Raw genomic sequence first — 22,845 nt, 5'->3', positions numbered from 1 at the left:
ACATTTACGAGACCTCACTTGGAAAATACAAATGTAGACTATATATTCCAAGTTTATTATTATGTGGCACTAATTACATTGATTAAGTTTAGACTTGCTTGACCCCATTTGGGAAATTCAGATGTTTTTGTTTGCATTCAATATTTCATTTTTTAAAATGAAAAAGTTATTTTTTCTACTTCAACATACTTGTCTACAATATAAAGAATACATATGTCTGCATTTAAGAAACACACGGGACAATTTATTTATATCAAAAAATGTTTCCTGGGATGGATCCCCTTTGCTCCTTTTGTGGAGTGGAAGATGAGTCTGTCCCTCACCTTTTTGGGATTGTTTTCATGTAGTTACTTTTTTTTTTTTTTTTTTTTGGAAGAAATTTAGTTTGTTTGTATGTTTTTCTCTCTTAGACAATTTTTATTTGGAGTTTAAGGATGTCCCATTTGTATTTTTTTGTATAACTCTGACAAAAGTCTTAAAGACAAGTTTTTTTTTCTTATAAATCTATTTATTTTTTTAGCTACGTTTTTTTTAAAAATACACAAGTGCATTTTTTTTGGTCTGTTAAACCTTTCTTTATTATTTTTTGTAAAGATCTGAAATGTAATTTAGATACTGTCTTTTCTTCCAGCAATGCCAAAGCTTTAAAGTCCTCTATGCGGTGCAAAAAGTATATATACCTTTTTATAATGTAAAAAGGGAAAAAAAGGCATTGGCATATTTTTCTCTGTCTCTCTCTCTTGAACCTAATTTAGGCTACTATAAATTGCATGTCACCCCTTGCTCAATTTTGTTGTTGTTGTTTTTTTGTGTGCTTTTTTTTTATAGTTTCCCTTTATATATATATATATATATATATATATATATATATATATATATATATATATATATATATATATATATATATATATATATATAGTGTTCTTTTTTATTATTTAATTATGTATTTGTTTGTTTGTTTGTTTAATTCATTTTGCTGTCTGTCTATTGTTTATATTTGTTTTGTTGTTGTTGTTGAATCCTTTTTGAACTGTGGCTGTTTGCTTTTGTATTTGTTCAATAAAAAAATTATAATAATATATCTTTTTAAAAAGTGACACCGTTGTCGCAAAAAACTTTGGCGATGACAGGAAGTGACGTCAAAAGTACGTTTTCGCGCATGCGCAGAACAAATCGTGTTGCCGGTACGGATCGAGTAGTGACATGCCCATCGATCCATACTGTGAATTCGGACCGGAAATAGTAAACCATCCGGGAATCTTTGGAATACTCTTTTCAACATACTACGATTTGGGACATACTAATTCTATTTTCGAATACTATTTAGGATGGATAGTATGCGAATTGGGACGCAGGGTAAAACTTAACTCTAACTTGTTTGCAAACCCCACGTTTTGTACATTACAACCAAACATTATTCCCGAACGACTCTCTTAAAGGGGCAGGTCTCCATATACACATCATAACGAATCCTGAAGTCAGTACTCAAAAAACATATTACTAAGGGTTTTAGATAGTCCCTGATAACTCTGGGGGAAACTCCCTGGGTTACACATGTTTATTTCATTTCTATCCTTATTCTATTCTATTTATTTGTGCTATCGTTTGCAATTTGTTTATTTGTTCTTATTTTATTACTGACTATTTACTTGTCTTTTTTGTAAATGTAGTTCAATTATTTAAATTAAGCCCCCCTGTGCTATGCGTAATTGCTTACAACAAAAATACCCCAAATATAAGATAATAACAAATTATCTGTATTTAGCTATCTCAAGGTACCGTTGTGCCTTGATACTTACCCACAGGTGACTGTAGAAAATGTAATATAATTATCCTCGGATAGAAGTGTCTGCTAAATGACAAATAGCCCACTGAGAACAGGCTAAACATTCAGCGTCAGTACCTGGATATTGGACTTTCTCTGGCTGTCTGGAGTAAAATATGTTTGGGTTGAGAGTCAAATGCTCCAAGGTGTAGTCAAGAGATCTGCGCTTCCACTCAGGTAATCAGAGAGCATCATGGGCCGCAGGAAGCCGATGTTCAGAGCAACATCAGTCTTCACACGGCACTTACTTCATTACAGATAACATCTGATACAGTCTACGGCGTTTGTGTGTGTGTGTGTCTTGTTATTGCCGTTACACCCTGTCTGTCAATGAACGTCTGTGGGATTTCATTTTCAAGCGACTGATGCATAACGACACAAGCCGTAAATAAAGAGCGCAAAACATGACCCTGCCTTGCTCCGGCCCTGAGAGGGACTAACAGTGCATGCTCGCACAGGCTTAATCACTGATGACAGCTTGTTATCCTGCAGCGACACATACGTGTGTATTCTGGCCCACTTGCGTGTGTGTGATATGGCTTCATTGTTACTTTGTTACTTTAATTTGTACATTGTTACTAAAGTAGAGGAGGCAGTATGGGCCAATATCATGCTATATGTAATTTTATGCTACCATTCAAAAGTTGGGGGTCAGTAAGATCATTTAATTTTATTTTGAAAGAAATTAATACTTTTATTCAGCAAGGACATATTGAATGGAACAAAAGTGACAGTAAAGACATTCATAATGTCACAGAACATTTATATTTCATAAAAAAGCTGATCTAAACGTTCTATTCATCAAAGAATCCTGAAAAAAATGCATTACTGTTGTCACAAAAATATTACGTTTTCAACTGATACATTTGTTTCAAAGGATTAAATGTTTAAATGTTGGGAAATATTTTAATAATAGTTCACAATATTATCTTTTACTCTATTTGTGATGAAATAAATGCAGCCTTGTTGACCATTAGAGACTTAAAAATCGGATCTCTCTTTCTCTGTGTTTACTTTTTTTGCTAATTTTCTTGTACCTGTCACTTTCTCATCAGTGTTATGAACAGAACTGTCTCCACCTTGTTGCAAAACAACCACCTCACTGTAATTTGTTTGCACATAATATACAATCATTTTAGTATTCTATTATGAGCATGTGTTATTGTTTTATCTTAAAATGGCTTAAATACACCAGATTTAACAAAACTAAAAAAAAATCTAAATTGCCTAAATGTCAAAATTAGTACAATAATAACTGCATCATGATAATATCTTTATAGATCTTTATATATACAACTGAACATGTTATTGCATTATCACGAGTCATATTTTTTTCAATTATGAAACATAATCGTGGTTCTATTAAAGGTGAACTATGTAGTATTTTTGCAGTAAAATATCCAAAAACCACTAGGCTGGTGTTATATATTTTGTTCAGTTGAGTACCTACAATATCCCAGAAGTTTCCAACTATTTGTAAATTGTGAGAAAATTGCTATTTTAACTAAGGACAGGGACGTTTCAGCATAGCATTTGAGGGAGTCGCCTGTCAATTGCGTCATATCTGCACTACCCTCGGTTTCGGCTTTTATTTGGCAGGAGCGCTTTACTCTTAGCAGTGTGAACAAGTGAACGCACGGAGTAACGTCATAACATCGTTTTGAACACACTTAAATGTATCTAATATGATAAACAGAGCTACATTACCTCAAAATCATAACCGGAAGAGTGGATCTGTGCAGGCGCCCGGCAAATGTGTCCCGTCCCGTCATAATAAAAGTCCCGGTATTCGCGAGGCGGGTATTTGTTTAGCAATCGCTCCAGCAGCTGTGCTCAGGTCCACAACACTCGGTCCTGCTCTGCTTTAGACTACAGTAACGTTAATAACCGCATGCATGAACGTGATTTCTGCCCGAGTCCTATTTTCCACCGGCTGTGATGAGAAGACCACATCTCCCAAGATGCTGCGCTCACACTTTGCGTCATCAAACTGCGATTTGTTTTGAATAGGCGCCCTCCAGTGGACGAAAGCTGCATAGTGCACCTTTAAAGTAAAAGTATAGTAACCATGTTGTTTGGCAGATGTTTTTGAGTAGTTGTACTTTGTTACTTCTCATCTCTGATGGTATAGTGTATATGCCAGTTATGGTATAGATTTTTTAATGGCTTACTTAATTGTATATATGAAATAACCATGTGCTAATGTTACGTCATCTCATTGGCTCTGTTTTTGCACATTATTATCCTTTATAATTTGTGATAATAATGTAAAATGTTCTGCCCACTCTATCTGCATTAGTATACTGTAAATGCTATAGCAGAATCAATACTGCTAACACATTTCAGTGTTTGTACTGTCACAGTCCTGTAGGCTATTCCTTTAGTCGATAAAACTACACTACAGTTCTAGCCTCTAGTACACATAATACATGACAAAGATAGATAGCATTCATTACAAAGCTGTTCAGATAGACATCTTAGTGTCCCTGTGTTTGTTTTTTTCAGCACCACTCTGACCACAAAAGAAAGTTTAGGAACTTAATCAAGACTTGATTAATGTTGATAATCTCTCTGATTCATTGTGTGGTATCAGCTGCACTGAATGAATTTGGAATCTGAATGTATCTTAAAGCTGCAGTCATTTTTTTGGTAAAAAATTATCCCAAATTATTTTTTGAGCAAGAACACAACATGCCAGTATTCAAAACTCTCACCTTCCCATAGCCCTATTCACAGCGTAATAATTTGTATGTGTAATTTGTCAAAGCTTGTAATAATGTGTTGTAATTACAGTGGTATGGTGGATTTCAGCATAAAATTCAAGCATGTCTTTGCATCATTACGTCACATTTGTACACAAAGAAAGAGTCCAGCTAGTAGTAGTAACGCACGTGAGGAGCGGACCACATGTTCTTCGGCGGATCATGTATAGCCTTTTCTCACAGCAGCTGGAGTAATTAAACTTATCATTCTGATGGCGGACTGTAATCCAGAAAGGCCCAAATGACATCATCAGTGACAACTGGAGATTTAGCCGTGGTCAAAAGCAAAAGATTAGACTGTAAAGACATACAATATCTACACCGGTGTACGTGTCTGACAGCAAAGCTACACATACTCCACAAAACATTAGATTCATCCGCACTGAGGAGTCACACTGAAGCATAACTCACGTACAGATGATAACTCGGAAAATAACTGCAATTGCAGATTTCAGACAGAGATGGCGATACAGTGGCAAAACTTACAGACTGCAGCTTTAACTGGGTTGACTCTGGACTTGAGCCTGAAGGAAACCAACTAGTGACACTCTTGCTGTGTCCCAATTCGCCTATAACGTCCTAAAAGTATACACTTTTGTGAAGAAAAGCTACATACTTTTGAGTGTGTAGCAGAGAAGTAGGCAAGCTTTGGGATATACTACTTCGTCATCAGCGCATCCTGTCACCGTTTAAACTACCCTGTCAATCATCTTGTCACAGTTTAAACCCTCCAAATTCAGTTTAATTTAATTTCCCTACCGTATCGGAGAGAGAATTGTAGAAGCACGTTGATCTGCCAGTCGTGGGTATTTCATGCATTGCAATGTATGATGATGTGTTTAAAAGTTAATGGTCAAACATATCATTACAAAAGTTCTCAATGGTGTTGCAGATTAAATATAATGTGGATAACAGTGAATAAATACCTTATCGTCAGGTACACTGTAAAATGTTCAATAAGTTATGACAACATATGTTTTTACATTTTTGTAACTCATCAAAATAAGTTAAGAAATGTTAAACTTGCTTTTATTAGTTATAAAAGATGTAACTCATTTTTTTTAAAGTCAGTTTAACATAATTTAAGTTGAAATAACTTAAATATCCAAGTCGGTTGTTCTGCCAAAGTTAAAAATGTGCCTTTTTTTTTTTTTTTTTACAGTGTACTGATAATTATTCAGTCAAACCCTTTTTCTAAACCTCTCTGTTTAAACATCGGACTGGCGCATCCACCATGTTTGTAGTTTTTAACACTTTTTTTTTAAATCCACATTTGTAATCTTAATTGAATCCTCGTCCAACTCGCAATGGGTTGTGGGCAATAGCCGTAGAGTGTGCACGGATCTGAGCTTTTCATTTTCTGATTGGAAAAGTAGACCATATCTTCAGAATACTCATTTCAACATACTACGATTTGGAACATACTAATTCTATTTTTGAATACTATTTAGGACGGATAGTACACTGTAAAAAAAAATGTTCTCCAATTGAAAAATTTCCATTGACTGATCACATCTAAATTTTTCAGTTGGCCATATTGAATTTCTTTGACTTAAATTAAAATTTACAGAAATTCAATTTGGCCAACAGAAAAATTTAGATTTTTTTAAATTGGGGACATAATTAAATTTTAAATTTATTTTATTTTTTTACAGTGTATAGCCCCGTTTCCACCACAGGAACTTTACCCAGGAACTAGGAACTTTGGGTGGTACTTCGTGTGTTTAGACCGCAGGAACCAGGGTATAAATGAAGTTCCGGGTAAATATTTCCCCCTCCAAACGGCCCTGCTCGCGAGGTAGTACTTTTTCAAAGTTCAGGAACTTTCGAGGGCGGGACTTGGGCGCTGAACATGCTGATTGGTTGAGCTCAGGCAGCATTTTAGTTCAACCGGCATCTTTAAAAGTCTTTTGCGAGGTTCGTTCTGCGTTCAGTAAATATCAGTCTTGCTCTCTGTCTGGTGGCGCGCGGTCGTCTCAGCCATCTCACGTTCAATGTCCGTAATAGCTGATAATAATATACATTGTCATTTTAAATCTAGCTTTACAAGCTTTCTGAATATGCTGCATGCTGCTGAATCTGCATATTAGTGCTCTTTTCTGTCGTTGTTAATTACCTCTTTAGTAAACCTATACATAACCAGCAAAAGCAGCACAGCTTGAATCTCTTCCATACTCGTTATTAATTTTTTTTCACCATGTAAACGACCTGACCGATTACTTTTAAGTGTGCGTCCTTACATGACGTGACGGCGCGCGCCGCGCTCATGTTGACAAGAGAGGAAAGTACATTTTTCTGAGGGGTAAACTTTTTATTTCGTAAGTTATGAAGATAATGTTGGAGTAATGACACAGCGTATATTGCCCCAGGCAGTTTTTACTTTAACTGCGCCTGACAGAAGAATTTTTTTTCTGAGATGATTATTACACTTTACAACAAATAGCTATAAATAATACTGTATTAGTCCTGGTGGCCGTTAAGAGTTGCTATGGCTACAGTTAACACACTCCAGCTGCTGGAGAAAACACAGCGTTGACATTTTTGGTGCGGCAGACAAACTGCATGTGACAAAATGATTGCGATTGAAAGTCATCACATGTAAACACCAGATCGGTTTAGATAACGTCTCATGTAAGCAGTTCACTAAATCTTTCAATCGGTACACTTAAAAATGATTACATGTCCTTCACTGATTTGGAGGAGCAGTCGCGCGCAGTCCTACATCACCGGACTATTTTGCCTAATCTTCTCGGAACTTTATCGCGGTCGAAACGCAGACAGCTGCAGGTCTGGGGGGGAGAAAAGTTCCTGTAAAAAAGTTCCTGGTACAAATTGTTCCGGGTAATTTTGGTGGAAACGGGGCTTATGTGAACCGAGACACACCCTCTGTGCCCAAACAAGTTTTACATGGACAAGCACCACTCAAATTTATTCATACATTGTAAAAAAAAAATGTGTTGGTTTTTGTTGGTTTAACTTAAAAAAGTAAGTAACCTGGTTGCCTTAAAATTTTGAGTTCATTGAAATTAAAAATTTGAGTTGATACAATGAAGGAAATTTGTTTAATAAATAGAAACTCAAAATATTATTGTATCTGAACCACATAAAAAATTGGATAAATCATGAAAATAGCACTATTTGGCATATTTCACTGCATCATCAGAAATAAAACACACACAATTACCCAATATGCTTACAAAATCTTTTAATAATATTTTAATAAAAGTTGTCGAATCTCAAAAAAATTTTGTTGTATTAACTCAAAATTTTAATTTCAATGAACTCAAAATTTTAAGGCAACCAGGTAACTTTTTTTCTAAAAAAAATGTTTACAGTGTATTTTTCCTCATACTTATGTTGGTTAGAAAAAGTTTAGCTTAAGAATTTTTTTTTAAATAATGTGCAGTATTGTGCAAAACATGACCACGCACATTTATTCAGAATGCAAATAGTGTCCACTAAAATGTTTATGTTGTCTTGTTTCTAATATCAGGCATTTTTTCTCTTTCAGAGTTTTGTCTGGCCTGAAAAGTTACAGAATAATTTGAATAATAGGGCGCTTATAATATAATGCAAAACATAAATCAGGCAGAATGCACTGCTTAAAGGGATAGTTCACCAAAAATGGCATTTCTGTCATCATATATTCTCCTTCATGTTGCTCCAACCCGTAGAACACAAAAGGACATTTTAAGAAGAACAGAGCCTTTGTCACCATTCACTTTTATAGCATATATTTCCCACACAATGAAAATGAAAGACGACTGAGTCTGCCATTCTGTCTAACAACTCCTTTTGGGCTCCACAGAAAGAAAGAAAAGTTGACATGAGAGTGAGGAAATTGGCTGAATTTAAATTTTTAGGTAAACTGTTCCTTTAATGTAAAATCAAATATTTATTATATTAGATATGTAATTGGGAGGATAAGTAAAGCTGAGAAAATCTCTTCACCTTATTGAGAAAAAGCCCTGACTGACTGCTCTCTCAGAAGTTCCTCCTTTAATTTCTTTAGCGTTATGTAATATCACTGGTGCTGTTTCTCTACTGCTAATAATACACAGCAAAATCAATTACCCACATTATTCAAAGCCTTTTCTTAGCCTCAGGTGCTGCAGGAGCTTCAGTAATGACACACTGCGTGCAACAAGCGAAGAATGCCGCGGCACTGCATTCTCACACTTTTATGCTGCAGCGAATGAATCCTGGAGCTATTAATGGGTACTGAGGCTATACAGGAGCAAATTACTGTAACATATGTGTTGCAGTGCTTTAGCTCAGGTGGATGTGAGTGCACATGCAGATCCCCCCTCCCCTCCCCACACACACACACACATCCTTTTCTTTTCTCTGATGGAGTTTGAATGGGTGCTCTTTGAGTGCCTTTATGCTGGATGATCTTTCATTTCCTACTCTCAGTAATCCGGTGCAGGCTCAGACTCAGGGCAGCAGGCCCATAGGATCTCTCTCTCTCTCTCTCTCTCTCTCTCTCTCTCTCTCTCTCTCTCTCTCTCTCTCTCTCTCTCTCTCTCTCTCTCTCTCTCTCTCTCTCTCTCTCTCTCTCTCTCTCTCACTCTGTGTGTGTGTGTGTGTGTGTGTGTGTGTGTGTGTGTGTGTGTGTGTGTGTGTGTGTGTGTGTGTGTGTGTGTGTGTGTGTGTGTGTGTGTGCAGTCCCACGTGGCCCATTGAAGGAGTCCCACAGGATTAACCCACATATCCCTTGACTTGTCCTGTAAAACTGCCCTGACACACACACACACACACACACACGCATGCGCACGTAATTATTCAGCGTGACAGATGAATGCACATGCATGTGAGAAACATTGATAAATCACAGCAGGAGTTGCTGAGAAAGCCTGTTTTATATAGCACAGTCGGATCTAAATGTGTGAGACCACATGAAAAAACTGGGACTCTATCCCACGTTCTGTCTATTGTCCTATTGTTCTATCTATCGTTCTGTCTGTTTAACATCATCCATCCATCCATCCATCCATCCATCCATCCATCCATCCATCCATCTATTGTTTGTTTTATTATTTTATCTATTTCTGTCTGTCTGTCTAACACCATCCATCCATCCATCCATCCATCCATCTATTGTTTGTTTTATTATTTTATCTATTTTCTGTCTGTTTAACATCATCCATCCATCCATCCATCCATCCATCCATCCATCCATCTATTGTTTGTTTTATTATTTTATCTATTTTCTGTCTGTTTAACATCATCCATCCATCCATCCATCCATCCATCCATCTATTGTTTGTTTTATTATTTTATCTATTTTCTGTCTGTTTAACATCATCCATCCATCCACCATCCATCCATCCATCCATCCATCCATCCATCCATCCATCCATCCATCCATCCATCCATCCATCTATTGTTTGTTTTATTATTTTATCTATTTCTGTCTGTCTGTCTAACACCATCCATCCATCCATTGTTTGTTTTATTATTTTATCTATTTCTGTCTGTCTGTCTAACACCATCCATCCATCCATCCATCCATCCTTCCATCTGTATATCTATTGTTCGTTTTATTATTTTATCTATTTTCTGTCTGTTTAACATCATCCATCCCTCCATCCCTCCATCCATCCATCCATCCATCCATCCATCCATCCATCCATCCATCCATCCATCCATCCATCCAGAACACATGCAGCAATACCTTGAACTGCCTTATTCAAATGTCAGACTGATTTATTTATTTTTTCAATGCATGAACAGACTGGTATCCAGCGCACAGGCTGATGGGAATGCTGCGGTCAGGGTCAGATATGTGACGTGGAGGGAGGGTGAGTGGGTGTGTCTTGGCTGTTAATGAGCTCTGACATTTCCTGTCTCAGCATGAGTACCTGTGCCCAGTGGGCCGTCAGCAGGGATGGAAGCGTCCTGCCGAGATATGAGTGGCAAGCATACGCATGTGGCTGTTTATGTCAACAGGCGAATGGGATTTGTGGCAGAGCGGAGAGTGTGTGTGGACGGCGAGTACGAGCATGTGGTTGCACCTGTGCCCCAATGTGGAGGTGATTATGTGTGTCGGCCTGTGCTCTCTCTGGCGCCCTCCTCAGTGGAAATGGGGGAAACACAGCATGGCAGAGGTTGGACTTCCTTAATACTCTGAAATACTGAAGATTGTTTTATGCTACAATTTAATTCAATATTCACACCTACATAATGTTAGGTCTTCTAAAAGTGATTTTTTTCTTACAATCTTTTTTTATTATGTTATAAATTACAATATTAAGTCAATATTTCAATGTTTAAAAGGTTGATATTGATTTTTTTTTTTAACAATCATTTTTATTATATTATAAAATACAATATTAAGTCAACTTTAACTAAATCAAGCACACTATGAGGCTTTGAAATGAAGTTCAAGACCCCTGTCATATCGCAATGAAAAGAAAACGCAATGCTCATATGGTAAGACACGTTCAGACAATGTCACATGGTGCAGCCATTGTTCCTTACACACACGCACAAACACACACCTGCTCTGTCATGCAACCTCAGCTCAGGCTGGACTGCAGGTGTCACAACTCACTGTGTGGGTCAATTGACCCTCTTCTTTCCTGTAACCTGTGGAGAGACGTCTCTGATTGTTCTGCTAATGAAAGCACACTTCTATATTCCAGAGATGAGTTCTGATTGGTTCATGTCTTCAAACCTCATTATATATATGCTTTATGGAAACCACATGTTCACCTTTAATAAAGGTTATTGAGAGCCCTTCATGCTGACCTCTAATGTTACTGGTCGCTAGATCATTATGCAGTTGCTATGGTGATTTGATGATTGGCATGTTTCTATGCAGTTGCTAGGGTGGTTGCTTACAAGCCCAATTCAAGAGGACCCATTTGAGGTATCATTTATGTCCACAAACAATGCAGGATGAGTTATGCACTTAAGTTTAATTCAAATCACTAACCTTATGAGCAATAGTAATAGTGACCACTAATGAAATTTACTGTGATTCTTTTGAACAATCTGGCATGTTTGATAGCTATCTAATCAGATGACTCATAATATTACATAAAAAACCCATTTTTAATCTTATTCGAATGTACTCTACTAAAGATATCCCTGATACTATATCAAATTCTGTTTCAATCTTTAAGAGACTCTGGAGCCTTCTCATAATTATGGGGATTCTGGACATAATCACTGTCTGTATTTCTGATATAGAAAGCAGAAAGCATTGCAGCCATCATGAGATTATGTAAATGGTTGTCTTATGTAAATCTTATATTCATAGAGATGGGATAATTTAATTAGTTGGACTGTAGATGGCTCTGTTTGTCTAGAATAAATGTATGAATCACTGCATTTGACTGAAAAGCTCTGACATGAAACCACAAAATTTGAATCATAAAATCTTTAACGTATGCAAATGTAATTTACATCTTTTTGTATTCTTCACCAAAAATGGACCATTATGAATTTAGTCTATTTAATGCACATGTTTTATACTATGCGACTTTAAGTGTTAGTGTTGAAGCAAGGGGCACAATGCTTATGGCACATAAATCATCCTTCCTATAGGATTTGAATCTACAACCTTTGAGCTACCAGCCCACATCATTACTTTTTAAGACTAGTTGCATTTAAGAGTGTCCATCAAATGAGAACTGAGTAAAAAAAATGTTTTATTAAAGTTAGAGATGCACCGATTGCAATTTTCTTGGCCATGTCTGATTTTTTGTGTGACCTGCCAATACAGGGTTTGGTTGAATCTGATTTTCTTTCAAAGAACAGCATATAACAGAAAGCTATGTTTATTTAATTTTTTTAAGTAAAAGACTAATAAAACAAGAGCAAATAAACTAATTTCAAACAACCGCTAGATAATTGTAAAATTAATTGGGATATTAATTGAAAAAATTTAATGCAGATTAATGCTTACAATTACTTAAATTATTCAGTCAAGAGCAGAGAGTGGGACTTCTGTGTGTGTTTGACCATTTAAGCACAGTAAGCTACTCACTTTGGTACTTTTGGGACAAGCTGTTTGAGAATTTTTTTCTCAAATTCCATTTTTATTTCTTTACAAATTCTATTTTAATGATTTAATTTAAAAAAAAAAAGGTCTAATTAATTTTAAAAAAAAACATAATTTATTAATTTGTTTACAATTATAGGGCCATATGAATGTTTTTTTTTTGTTTTTTTTTCCGTCCAGAAATTCTGTGTTGTGTATTTTAGTTTTTCTGGTAATCACATGAAAGCATAAAACATTAATTTATATTAATAAATTAATTAATTAATTTTACCTTTAATTTTCAGCAAACAAAGTTCTGCACAACAGAGGTTTACTGTTAAAATAAAAAAATGGAAGAATAAATTGTGTGATTGTTCCTTTATTTTATTGTTTTTATTAGTAGTAGTATTACATTAAGACATACATTAGTCCTAGTACTATATAATAGTAATCTGTTCAGTAAATCTGAACTAGATTGGATTCCATCCGTTTTCTACTTTTATAGATCAGTGGTGCGCATGTTTTTGGTTCTGAGCATGAAACCTGCGGTAATTTGTCAAATCATACGCAAAGCATGCATATGATTTGACTATTTAACCGGAGCGAATGAGATTGGTGCATCTCTAATTAAAATACTCTTGTAACCTGGAGGAAAATTCAAAGTCTATAAGAAAGAAAGACTGATGTTCCCCTAAAGTGTAAACACTGTTGCTTCATGGCAGTTTCAACATTGCTGTTTCCCTCATTACTTCATATTTCATATGCATCATGTAACCCCTCCAGGTACTCACACCACTCTGAGCTGGACTCAAACCGGTGTCTCCCCCTCCGGCATTGACTCAACAAATAGCTTGAGTTTATTTGTTTATCCAAATAATTGAAAATGTGAGTTCTGCTTTAAACTCAGAAATTACACACTTTACCATTTAGTTCTGTTTTCTTTTTCCAAAATTATTTTTAATTCTGTAAGTCTGTTCTACCCTGTATATTCTATGCAATATATAAAACTTTCTTGTGTTATTGCATATTTAAAACGAATGTTGTGTTCCTTATTTGTAAAGTCACTAAATGGATAAATAAGTAATAAATGGGCTGTTGAATTATTAGAAAAGAATGCAAACCTGAGGTGTAACAGCCAATCTTCTACCACCATGGGTGTGCATTATTTTCTAATAACTCAACAGCCTGGTGTCAATTATTCCGCTTATACTATGATTACTGTCAGGAAAACAAGGTACATTGCTGTCACTGGGGCGGTACCCTAAGGTACAAAACCGAAAAGGTACTAATATGTACCTTTTAAGGTTCTACTATGTACCTTTAAGGTACTAATTCGCACTCTTAAAGTACTGATATGTACCTTTAAAGGTACTTATATGTATCATTTAGGGTGAATAAAGTACAAAGATGTACCTTTTCACTTTTGTACCTTAGGGTACCGCCCCAGGAAATACACGCCCATAAACACTCGCTCTGGTGCAGATCCACTCGTCCGTGAACACTTATGACGCGCCGCGCTCCCGTTCCACTTTATTCCTATGGGTGATATCAACGCTTCAGCACAGCATTCCCGGAAGGCAGCGCTGCATTTGAACCGATTTGAACGCAGAAATGACGAGAAGCAGAACAACATCGCGGATTTCCACGGTCAATGCTGTCACAGGACTTCACCAAATCGTACCAAAGAAGTGTGTTTTTGACGGAGCGGTCCCAGCGATAAAGGTTCGGTCCTGCTTTGGAAGCAGCCGGTGAGTAAAACTGCTTCAAATGTCTCTGCTGTTGGGTATCGTCGCGTGAGTAAACATCAGTAAACGACACGATCGCGTGCTTCGTCATTCAAATGATAAAGGTTAATGTTACTCCATTGTTGTTCTATATAACGTTACACTAGTCTGACGTGCAAAACCGTTTTGCTTGCTACTGCTAAGGTTTAGTCGCATACAATAGTCCATAAACCGAATCATGTCCTCATAAACTGCGAGTAAAGACACACAAATGTTGACAGGCCACTAAATACAGTACATACCACAGAGACGGACGTCCTGCTGTTGCTGTTTCTCCTGTTCAATTTATTTCAGCCTGATTCTGGATCACGTATTAGCTGAATCCAATCGATAGCATACTTGGTACACCCACAGGATACGCCTCCAGGCGCTCGTTTCTTTCCGGAAAGACTCGGTACAGCCTATATTTCTTAAAGAAAATAAAATAAATTCATAAATATAATAAAACTAAAGACTTTTCGGCGATATGAAGGATGCAATACTACTCTATAGGTACTCAAGATTGACATGACATTGACTGAAACTGAGTGTTTCACCCCCCCTTTAAGTGTTCGGCGGTAGCATAACAGTACGTTTATCTGCTTCAAGAACAGCGGCGTTATTACCTCGCTAGTAAGAAATGTCATGAAGCTCTTAAGTTGCTAAACCATTTTACTGATAAAATCATCAGAGCAGAGCTGACAACACGTTTCAGTGCAAGTGTGTGTCCAAAACACAATTTTACACGTCTGAGTGGGAGAGAGAGCGGGACATTTTGCCTAAATGTTCCCCTATCTGCATTTACTCTCAGATCTGTTGCTACTTTGACAAAAACGTCGACATTTGCCATTTTTTAAGCATTTCTTTTCTTTTTGTTCCCTGGCAAGCGCATTGATTTGTGATATGTGCTTTTTATTGCCCGATTTATTATGTCATGTGGATATAGAAAATGAAAAACACAATAGGATATAAAGAGATGGCATCCATTACAAATTACTAGAATTATAATACAATTTTATAATAATAGAAAAGCATGGTGCCTGAACTAACTGCACCTACTGGGTATGCAAAATGCCTCAACTCTGCTTTCAAAATTCTCCATGCAAACCCTTCACCGCATTAGACTGACATGTTTTCTAGCAGAGTGTGGAGGAAAAGGGTGAGGTTTTCTTGGATGTCAGTATGAAACAGAGGGACACCATCTGTGGAGATTTTTCTCATTTGATTGTTGTGAATATTTGTAGTGAATCGTAATACATTCCTAACATGTTCCTCCATATAAATCAATCCACAGTCAATTTAAACCCTTCAATGAGTATCTTGCTTCATAATCCGTATGATCAATTCTAATAAACCTGCCTAATTGTGATAAATCCTCCTTACACACATTAAACATACAAAGACTTATTCTCCTTTCTCTCTCTTCCTGCCCCCTCGATCTCAGAGTGATTGATTATGTGGCCTGTGTGTTTGTCCCATTGGGTGTCGAGCTGCGTGAGTTTTATGTAAAGCGCTACAAAGGCTAAGGCCTCACACCCACAATCTCTAAGAGAATTTTTTAAGAGCTCTGCACCTCTGCCCTTCCCTACAGAGTTTAAATGACTATAAACTGATCTGCTAACACTCTGACATCTCCACCTCTGTCTTAATATTCGCTGAGCTGCGTGTAATGGTTTGTGAAGAGGGACCAGAACTTGGCATGTTGTTTTTGCAACAGAAGGAAAGATGCTTCAGAAAACAACTACCGGTAATCTATATGCTAATCATTAACAGTGATTATTTGCATTTACATGAAGATATTTGTATAGGGAAGCAGACAAATTTCAGTCTAAGATGTGTACTGTGTGTACACAGAAAACAAGTTGTGTTTGAAATTTTAATTCCCCCGTAGTCAATAATTTTGTTCCTTAAAACTTCATATTTGATCACCAAAATTACATCCTGTAAAAAAAATAATTATTCATGCCTTAAATGCCCTTCCTTCATTTAATATACACGGATCCATGAATGTGAAAACGAGCCTCGCCTCCACTCACTCATGCAGGCTCGTCTACAAGTCGACGTATCAGAATGGTAATGTGTTTTATGTATCGCTCTGTACAACGTCCGAAAATTAATATGATTAGCCCAAGTATTTGCCATCTCAGAGTCAGACAGCCATCTTCTAAATCAGAACATCAGTGGAGAAGGGCATATAGTTCATCATAACTTTGTAATATACATCATATATTTAACCTGCTTTCACTTTCATCTCTTGAGACTCATCTGCTTTAGAGAATAGTTAATGATGTGATAAAGCCGCCCACATGTTGACGTGATTGGTTAGGACAAGCCTATTTCAAACCATGTCTTTTTTCATTGCAATTTTAAGGAGAAATTTTTCAGCAGTGGTGTTGATTTAGGAATTTGTACAATGTTTAAAACACCACATATATATAAAAATAAACATTAAAAATGTTTATAAAAAACATTAAAGGTGTCATGAACTGGCTTTTTAAAAATGTGTTATACTGATGACATCTGTGTGGTTTTTACATTCAAAAACATCATAATGAATAAGTAATAGGCTATTTTATACACTGGTTTTGAGGCTGTCTCCTGAACACTGGGTTTTGATGGGCGTGCCGCACTGGAAACTTGGAAGTAAATGCCCACGGCTAGGATTGGATAAGATTTGCATATTTAATGAGCGTCAGCTCCCCTTTTCAGTTCAGTTCACATAAGGAAGGGATTGTTTTGAAAGCGGCAACCAGAATGATTCTCTTGACCACAGGGCTCATAAACATCTCTATCAAACAAACATAATGATTTATTTCCTATCCACCCGTGATATATTATTATATTTGTATCACATTGGCCACCCGATCGGTCGATATAAGCGCACGAACCGCGCACGCACAAAGACACACACACACATACATGCGCGCGCACCCTTCAAATGTCAGGTCAGGAGAGAGTAAAAAATGCAGATCAAGAGAGGAATATCATTTCACTTTTTGAGATTAATCGGCCTGCTGACTGGCTTACGTTTTGGTAACACACCAAACACACAGCACCGGAGCGTTGGGCTTTGCAAGTCCAGTGTGCTAAAGGTATGTTCTTTTACACGTACACATAGTATTCTATTACATATAAAAACACGTTTTACTCACATAAGTGTGCTGCACCATTCCTGTTGTATCTAATATAGAAGCAACAGCGTTGTGCTTTAATCTCAAAATGTCTGCAAATCCAGCATCTGAGACTTGTTTACAAATGATTCCGCAGTGAAATGAAGCAAACACACGTGTTCCCAACGTCAGCTGGAAATTCATTCAAAATAAATGAACTATCACACACTCCTAATATTAGGATCCGAAGGAAACTTGCATGCAGCGACTGTGTTCTTCCACAACCAGGAATAGCGCAATATCTTCTTGTCTTCTTTGGCATGTTTATTGTTGTTGGCTAGCGTGAGCCGATCACCTCCTTGAGTCGGTGGGCGGGGCTACTGAATTAGGCGTGCTGTAGCGGAGTGTTTCGTTGCGTGATGGCATAAAGATGCTCACATGATCGTTTTCTAGGCCTGGTGTCTATAAAAGCTTTTCTTTGACTAACAAAGAAGTTTTCAGCTCTGAAACTTACCGGATATTCTTATATTACCACAACCTTTTATATATCAAAAGCTCAAGGGAAAGTTGATTTCTCAAGTCATCACCCCTTTAAAAACTTGATTTTCCCAATAGGGGGTCTGTTTACACATACAAAATAAAGCTGTTTACACTGGAAGTGTTCATTGTGGTCTCGTAGAGCTTTATTTTCCCCATCTGTATTAAAAGTGCTGTATGTAAGTTTTTGACTGTACTAAAGCATACCATAATATGTTTGCAGATATCTAGGAAACATGCTGAATTTACCCAATAGTATTTCAACACAGCAGATTGGCAGTTGTTGGAAAACACAGCGTATTGCTGTCATGGAAGCCAGCAAATCAACTGAGATCACAGATTCTACCTTACCTAAAAAGCCTCGGCATCCATCTAAAAATCTCTATGAACAAGAACATATTAAAATTTGGATGAATCAACTTACATTGTGTAACTTACAATCTCCTCGCTCATTCCATTGTCACTTGCTTGTTCCTGTTGCAACCCGTGTGAGCGTGAAGTCTGAGGAGGGGGCAGGGCAAACAATATTTTGAATTTGGATCTGCAGTACCGATCTCAACCACTAGCTGTCATTCGTACATATGGCACCATTAGAATGAGTTACTTAGAAATGCCATATGTGTGCTATGACTTGAATGACGAGCAGATTCAATGCTTTCACTGTAGACAGACTCAAGTTGCTGTGGTGGAATGTAAAGCATTTTCAGTCAAATGCAAGTTTTTGATTTGACTTGCCAACCTTTGGAGACATCTGCTCTTTCAGATGCATGCAGCTGTTTGTTAGAAAAGTTGTTATGTAACACATTTGAAATCTGTTGAATGTAAAGGTTATCCCAACATGCAGAACAGTCGTATCTGCACCTGTTTGATGGCAACATCAAAAGGCACCAAGAAATGGCAGCAAAAATAACAGAAACACAGACAGCAACACAAGTACGCAATTAGCTAATTCAGGTCCTGTGGATTAACTAAATAATGTTAGCAAACATTTGATGTTCTTCACAGTAGTCTAGTTAGCTAGCTGTATTGCATAATATCAAATAAATAATCAAATTTCAAATGAACTGTTGTGGCTTTGGATCCCATTAATCCAGACATTTTCTATTATTTCTGAATACTTGGATGGTGTATTTTTTCGCAATTACTTGAAACTTGACTCAAAGGTTAAAGTCTTAGATTTGACTTTGAATAGCAAATGAAAGAATTGTCTAATTGTCCTGCTTCCAGTAACAGCTGACACTGCGCCTGCGGTTTCCATGCTTTCCAAATCTCACATGAATACAAAATACTACGTTGTTAACATTATTTATTTTTTTAAATTTGCCTCTTTATTGGACCACTTCCGGTTAACCTCTACAGACAAAGGTCTCAAATTCATTTAGGCTAAGTAGACACATTCCCCATTCATATTTTTGAGACAATTGGCTTTGAATACACACACAAAAAATGATATGGTAGATGCGGTTGAAATCCAGCATTCATCTAAATTTAGCCAGTCCAATTTAATTTCAGCTTTCACAGATCATTTTCTTTAAAATGAGAATTCATTTACAATTTTTCTTGGGCTTTCTTCGCAGACACACAGCATTACCTCTGCTTTGTTCATTATGCTAAAAGCACACCTCACAAATGACTAGACTCACACAACGTCCATCTCGCTTCAACACTGCATATAAAAAGCAGAAAGGCACAGATGGCAGAGCATTTTGTGAGCTTTGCGCAAGCATTGAGTGAACGCTGCACCTGTTTATATTTAGCTTCAGTGTGGAGCACTGGGGGGGAAGTAGAATCAAAAAGAAAAGGCATCTGTCTCGCATGGCAAAACCTTTCCTTTCCCCAGCCTCTCCCCAGAATTCATCCTGACCCGCTCCACCAGTCAAGCAAAGCTGTGCACATACATTTTGTCTGAATTTTGATAAAAGAAGAGCTGTTTACTTCTTTCTCTCCTCAACTGTCTGGTTTTGGAGATTTTCATGGGATAATTTGTATGGTTACTGTAACGGAGTTTGTAGATGGGAAGGAAGGAGGCGGATACCGGCCTTTGAACATTCAAAGACTTTTAATCAAATAAAAATAAACAACACGAAAGTAACGCGGGCAGCCCCTCACGGCCGACTTCCCGCACACACAACAAAACATAACATAAATCTAGGCCTGGTCCTCTCTCGTCTTCCACTGTCGTCGCTCCTCCTTTTATACTCCCGTCACTCCGCCGTGAGACGTGACCGGTGTGGTGCGCAGCTGGCGCTCATTAACACTCGCCACCGGCCCGCTCTCACGGTCCCTCACCTCGCTGCTTGCACAGTTACATTTTAGGATGTATTATATTTTGCTCTTTTTTGTAAAATCTCTAAACCTTTTTTATTAAACTTCAGAATATGACTAATTGATTCAAGTCATAATTAGACTTTCTCAACGGGTAGTTTTAGGGCCATTTTCCTGGTTGCAATCACACTGCCAATTGGAACTCTGAAATGATGTAAACCGCACTTGTTGTGACTTTTATTTTGACAGCAGACATTTATTTTGACTGTGCTGAGAATGCCAGATTCTGAGCAAAGCGCTCCCATTCTGTCTCTTAGTTTACAATCTGTTTAACACTCCTGTCTAATGTTATTAGATTTAACTATTATACAAAGAAAGTAAATTTTAAAACAGTATTAGCGTTTGCCGTGTGGTTGATGCCTAATGTCGCTGTCTTAGCAGAAATACATAATCATGTTTCGTTTGGTCTTCTTAGTGTGAAGGTTGAGATGTTTGTAGAGTAAATAGAGTAAATATAAAGACTATAATTTGTGTGCGTACACAGCTTTTTTTTAAGTGGCAGGTGCTGGTATTTTGCATGCATCAGTGTACACTTGCGTCACTGGTAGTTCCTACTGTGCTTAGTTAGACCCTACTCTGAAGGAGGAGCTAATTTAGTAGTAACACGCCACAAAGCGGGAACTTCCAGCATTAATTCTGGAAACTATGAAAAAGTTCCTCAAGTGTAAAAGTCCCTGTAGAAAATGCTGATATGTTCTTAAGCAACCACCCAATAAGCAGCCGGTAAACAACCACCCAGAACACTCAACACTTGCAACTGCGTAACAACATGCTAAAACCCTGCTAGAACACCTTCGCAACCGCATAGCAATATCTTGGCAACTAGCCATAATATCTTTGGACGATAACTTCTATATAACCTAGGGAGCATTATCTGATGCAGGTTGTGGTAGTTTGTGTGCACCAGAAATGTAAAAGCAGTTGCATCAGTGTAGATCAAAACAGAACCCCATGGGGTGTACACCTTGTTTATCAACCTGAATCAACAAACCTCAGTCATTGAATATAAATAAAACCCTGTAAGCAAACATTCCAAGACTACCATATTGGTAAGCCTTCTGCCAGGTAATATAAAAGTATATGAGTCTGACAAGAATGTTGAGGGACTAGGAGTAATTTTGTTTATTGCTGTACTAAAGAGACTCATTAAACTTAGCGATGACTTTTGTAATCTCACAGTATATCTGTATGGTTTTAGTGTTTTTAAGACTGTAGACATAAATCATAAAATGGCTATTAATGACAATAAGATTCAATTCAGTATAGATGTTTTTGTGTTGTAGTGTACTATTAGCTTCTAAAATATTCAAAAGAATTATTGCCTCATTGCTGTAGTGAGTTTTACTAATAAAAATTGTTATTTTTTTACTGTTTTGTGTGATCTATAATATCTCTGGGTTTATGAAGTCAGGTGTCATAGATGTCATTTTATATATTTTGTTTGTCTTTTTGGGTTATGTGTTTCATGTGTATAGCTATTATAGGGTTGGCTATGTACTGCACAGTCAATGTTTGCAATAATTTGTTTCTGGGCTTTGTGCTAGAAAATCTGGTATGCAGTTGTTTTATGAGCTCTTGATCCAAATGCTAAAGCGAAATGCTTTTATAATGAACGTACGTTTATAGTCTTACACCCCTAAATTGTTTAATTGGATGCTTTGAACGCACAGGAGCCTCCTGCTGTGGGTGGAATCAGTGATCTTTCTGATCCTGTGTGTCTACCTGAACTTACCAGAGGCTACATAATTGTGTGCATTAAACACCATGGCTTTGAAAAGAGTCAGCAAGGCCTTTGAGAAAAGGTCACAATCTTGGCCAGAACCCAATTATGCTTGCTTGCTCGACTTTACCAAATCCCTTTTGAATTACAATAGTTGTGTGACAGGCAGAGAGTGAAGAAAGAATGCCAGTGAAGGCAAGTGATGTGATAAATCACATGTAATCTGACTATTGACACTTTCACCATGTCTACAGTTTTCTCCCCTTTATATCTTTAAAAAAATTTATGATACTAATTTTAATGCTTGTCTTTCAATTTCAGAAAAAAGAATGGCTGTGTTTGACATGCCAGACCCAGAGAGCAATGTCAGGGAGCTTAGGGGATATTCCTACTCCTGTGCCACCATCCGTTGGATCTCCCAGACTACCAGGCCCAGCCAATCAACAACAGCAGCGAGGGCCCAGTCAGCAAGCTGCGCTGAGACCTGTCGGCCCTCAGCAGCAAAAGCCACCTGGTGCCCAAGTAAGTGGTCCTTTCTCTCCGGTAAAACAAGGGGCGCCACAGTCCAAGGGCCCCTCTCAACAATTACCTGCAACTAAGGCTGAGACAAAAAAACAAGATCAAGGCATTAACAAGAAACAAGCTATGTCCAAAACAGAAACATCGTCTAAAAAGGGAACATCGGATAAAAAAGATGAGAAGAAAAGTAGTGGCATGCAGAAATCTAAACAAGATGACGTGAGTGGCCCTCTGTGTCCTCATCACCACTGTATTTGTCTTTCATAACAGATCACTTCAACATTCTGTTATGGG

The 22,845-nt window shown here is 37.3% G+C and overlaps 1 protein-coding gene across 2 annotated transcripts in view; it reads left to right on the top strand.

Moving 5' to 3' along the window:
* The window catches only part of bsnb (bassoon (presynaptic cytomatrix protein) b), a 131,223-nt gene that overhangs the window by 85,896 nt on the left and 22,482 nt on the right, over positions 1-22,845 (top strand). The window contains exon 4 of one of the 2 annotated variants that reach the window (XM_067431746.1): positions 22,354-22,554. In XM_067431746.1, the coding sequence (XP_067287847.1) occupies positions 22,354-22,554 (201 nt within the window). Of the gene's footprint in view, positions 1-22,353; positions 22,771-22,845 lie in introns of both variants that reach the window. The other variant, XM_067431745.1, reaches the window with a different exon arrangement.

The sequence above is a fragment of the Pseudorasbora parva genome, chromosome 22, assembly GCF_024679245.1.
Source record: "Pseudorasbora parva isolate DD20220531a chromosome 22, ASM2467924v1, whole genome shotgun sequence".
NCBI classification, from domain to species: domain Eukaryota; kingdom Metazoa; phylum Chordata; class Actinopteri; order Cypriniformes; family Gobionidae; genus Pseudorasbora; species Pseudorasbora parva.
This window is presented reverse-complemented; position numbering and strand designations above follow the sequence as displayed.